Below are 1,380 nucleotides of genomic sequence, written 5' to 3' on the forward strand. Positions count from 1 at the left end.
GCTGTTGCAGGCTGTGGGTGCTCCTCAGGCACAGCTCCACACATCCCTGGGGCTGGAGCTCTGGCTGAGGGCAGGGCTGCCTGCTGGGATGCCATTCCTTGTTTCACTTTGCAGGCTCTCAGAGGGATGGATTCCTGGCCACTCTGAAGACAACCCCTGCGAGATATCCTTCTGCTGCCAGCTCGGGGTGCCCAGCACCACTAACACTAACACAGAGGGGCCAGGAGCTCTTTGCAGGTCACCCTGATGTGCTTTCCCCAAATCARTTTAGTCCCCTGGCTAAAGGGTGGGTGACAAAGCTGTTTCCCAGTTTACAATTTTAGGTGGAAAGGGAAGAGCTGAAGCAGGCAGTGCTTTGGTGGGTCCCTGCAAACCAGCTCAGGGGGTGGGAAGCTTGCCCAGACCTCCCCAAACATTGCTCTGCCTCTCCTTGCAGGATGSTTTTGTTCCTTGAGACTTCCTTGACTTTTGTTTCACTGTGCTGGAGCTGGTGATTTGTTTTTTCTCAGTCTGGTCTATTTTGGGCCTCTCAGGTTTTCACACGTATTTAGTCGCCTCCAACCTGACCACGAAYGAAGATGTAAGTACCTGGGTGCCTGTCCTTGTGCCAGGCTGCCCCTGACCCATCCTGAGCARGTTTTAGGGAATGTTTGGCTGCCTCAGTGCAGAGTTTCAGCTCCTGTGATAACCCAGGCAGAGCAAACTGTGCCCACGGCTGCGCTTTCAKGTGGCTGAGTTAGAACCATCACGTGTGTGTTTTTTCCAGTCTGTTGGTGGCCTTGCTTAAAATTAGGAGTTCTGAGATTAAAAAAAAGGAAGGCTGGCCCCAGAGGTTTGGGTGTGAGCTCGGTGTTCTGAATTCAGCATCCCGTGTAACCACGGGTTTCCTCTGCCACCCTGGGCCAGTCCCTTTGTGTCTGGCAGTTCCTCATCTCTAATTAGCAAATGATGTACAGACATCTAATGAGATTTACCTTCAAATCTGGGGTGTGCACAGACTGCAAGGACTGAATGGGGCAGATTGTATGGAAAATCAGGATCTGTCTGATCCTTGGAATCAAAATTCACCCTTCTGGCCAGACGTACCTGTAATCCTTGCTGGCAGCTTCCAGCACTGCACCAGGCGTGTTTGCATCCCTTTTTTTTTGCTTTTTCCCCTTTCCCCTCCACCTTACACTCAGAGCTGTGTAAGTAAAGCTCAGTTTGTACCCCTGTGCTGGGAGCACTGGTGGCCCGTTGGCTCTGTGGGCAGGTTGCCCATGGCTCCGGCCTTATCCTGCAGCTGGGAAGTGGATGAAGAGGAGATGTGCTGGTGAATGTTCTGGTGGATGTTCTGGTGAATGTTCTGGTGAATGTTCTGGTGAATGTGCTGGTGAATGT

The 1,380-nt window shown here is 52.1% G+C and overlaps 1 protein-coding gene across 1 annotated transcript in view; it reads left to right on the forward strand.

The window, feature by feature from the left end:
• The window catches only part of ZDHHC18 (zinc finger DHHC-type palmitoyltransferase 18), a gene marked incomplete at its 5' end in the record, with an annotated part of 3,392 nt that extends 3,245 nt beyond the window's left edge, over positions 1–147 (forward strand). The window contains one exon of the mRNA XM_057382556.1: positions 115–147. Coding sequence (XP_057238539.1) covers positions 115–147 — 33 coding nt within the window. The remainder of the gene's footprint in view (positions 1–114) is intronic.
• Positions 148–1,380: the final 1,233 nt, after the last annotated feature.

Source organism: Malurus melanocephalus, unplaced genomic scaffold, assembly GCF_030028575.1.
Source record: "Malurus melanocephalus ecotype Western Australia unplaced genomic scaffold, MMel_1.1 scaffold_575, whole genome shotgun sequence".
Lineage (NCBI taxonomy): Eukaryota > Metazoa > Chordata > Aves > Passeriformes > Maluridae > Malurus > Malurus melanocephalus.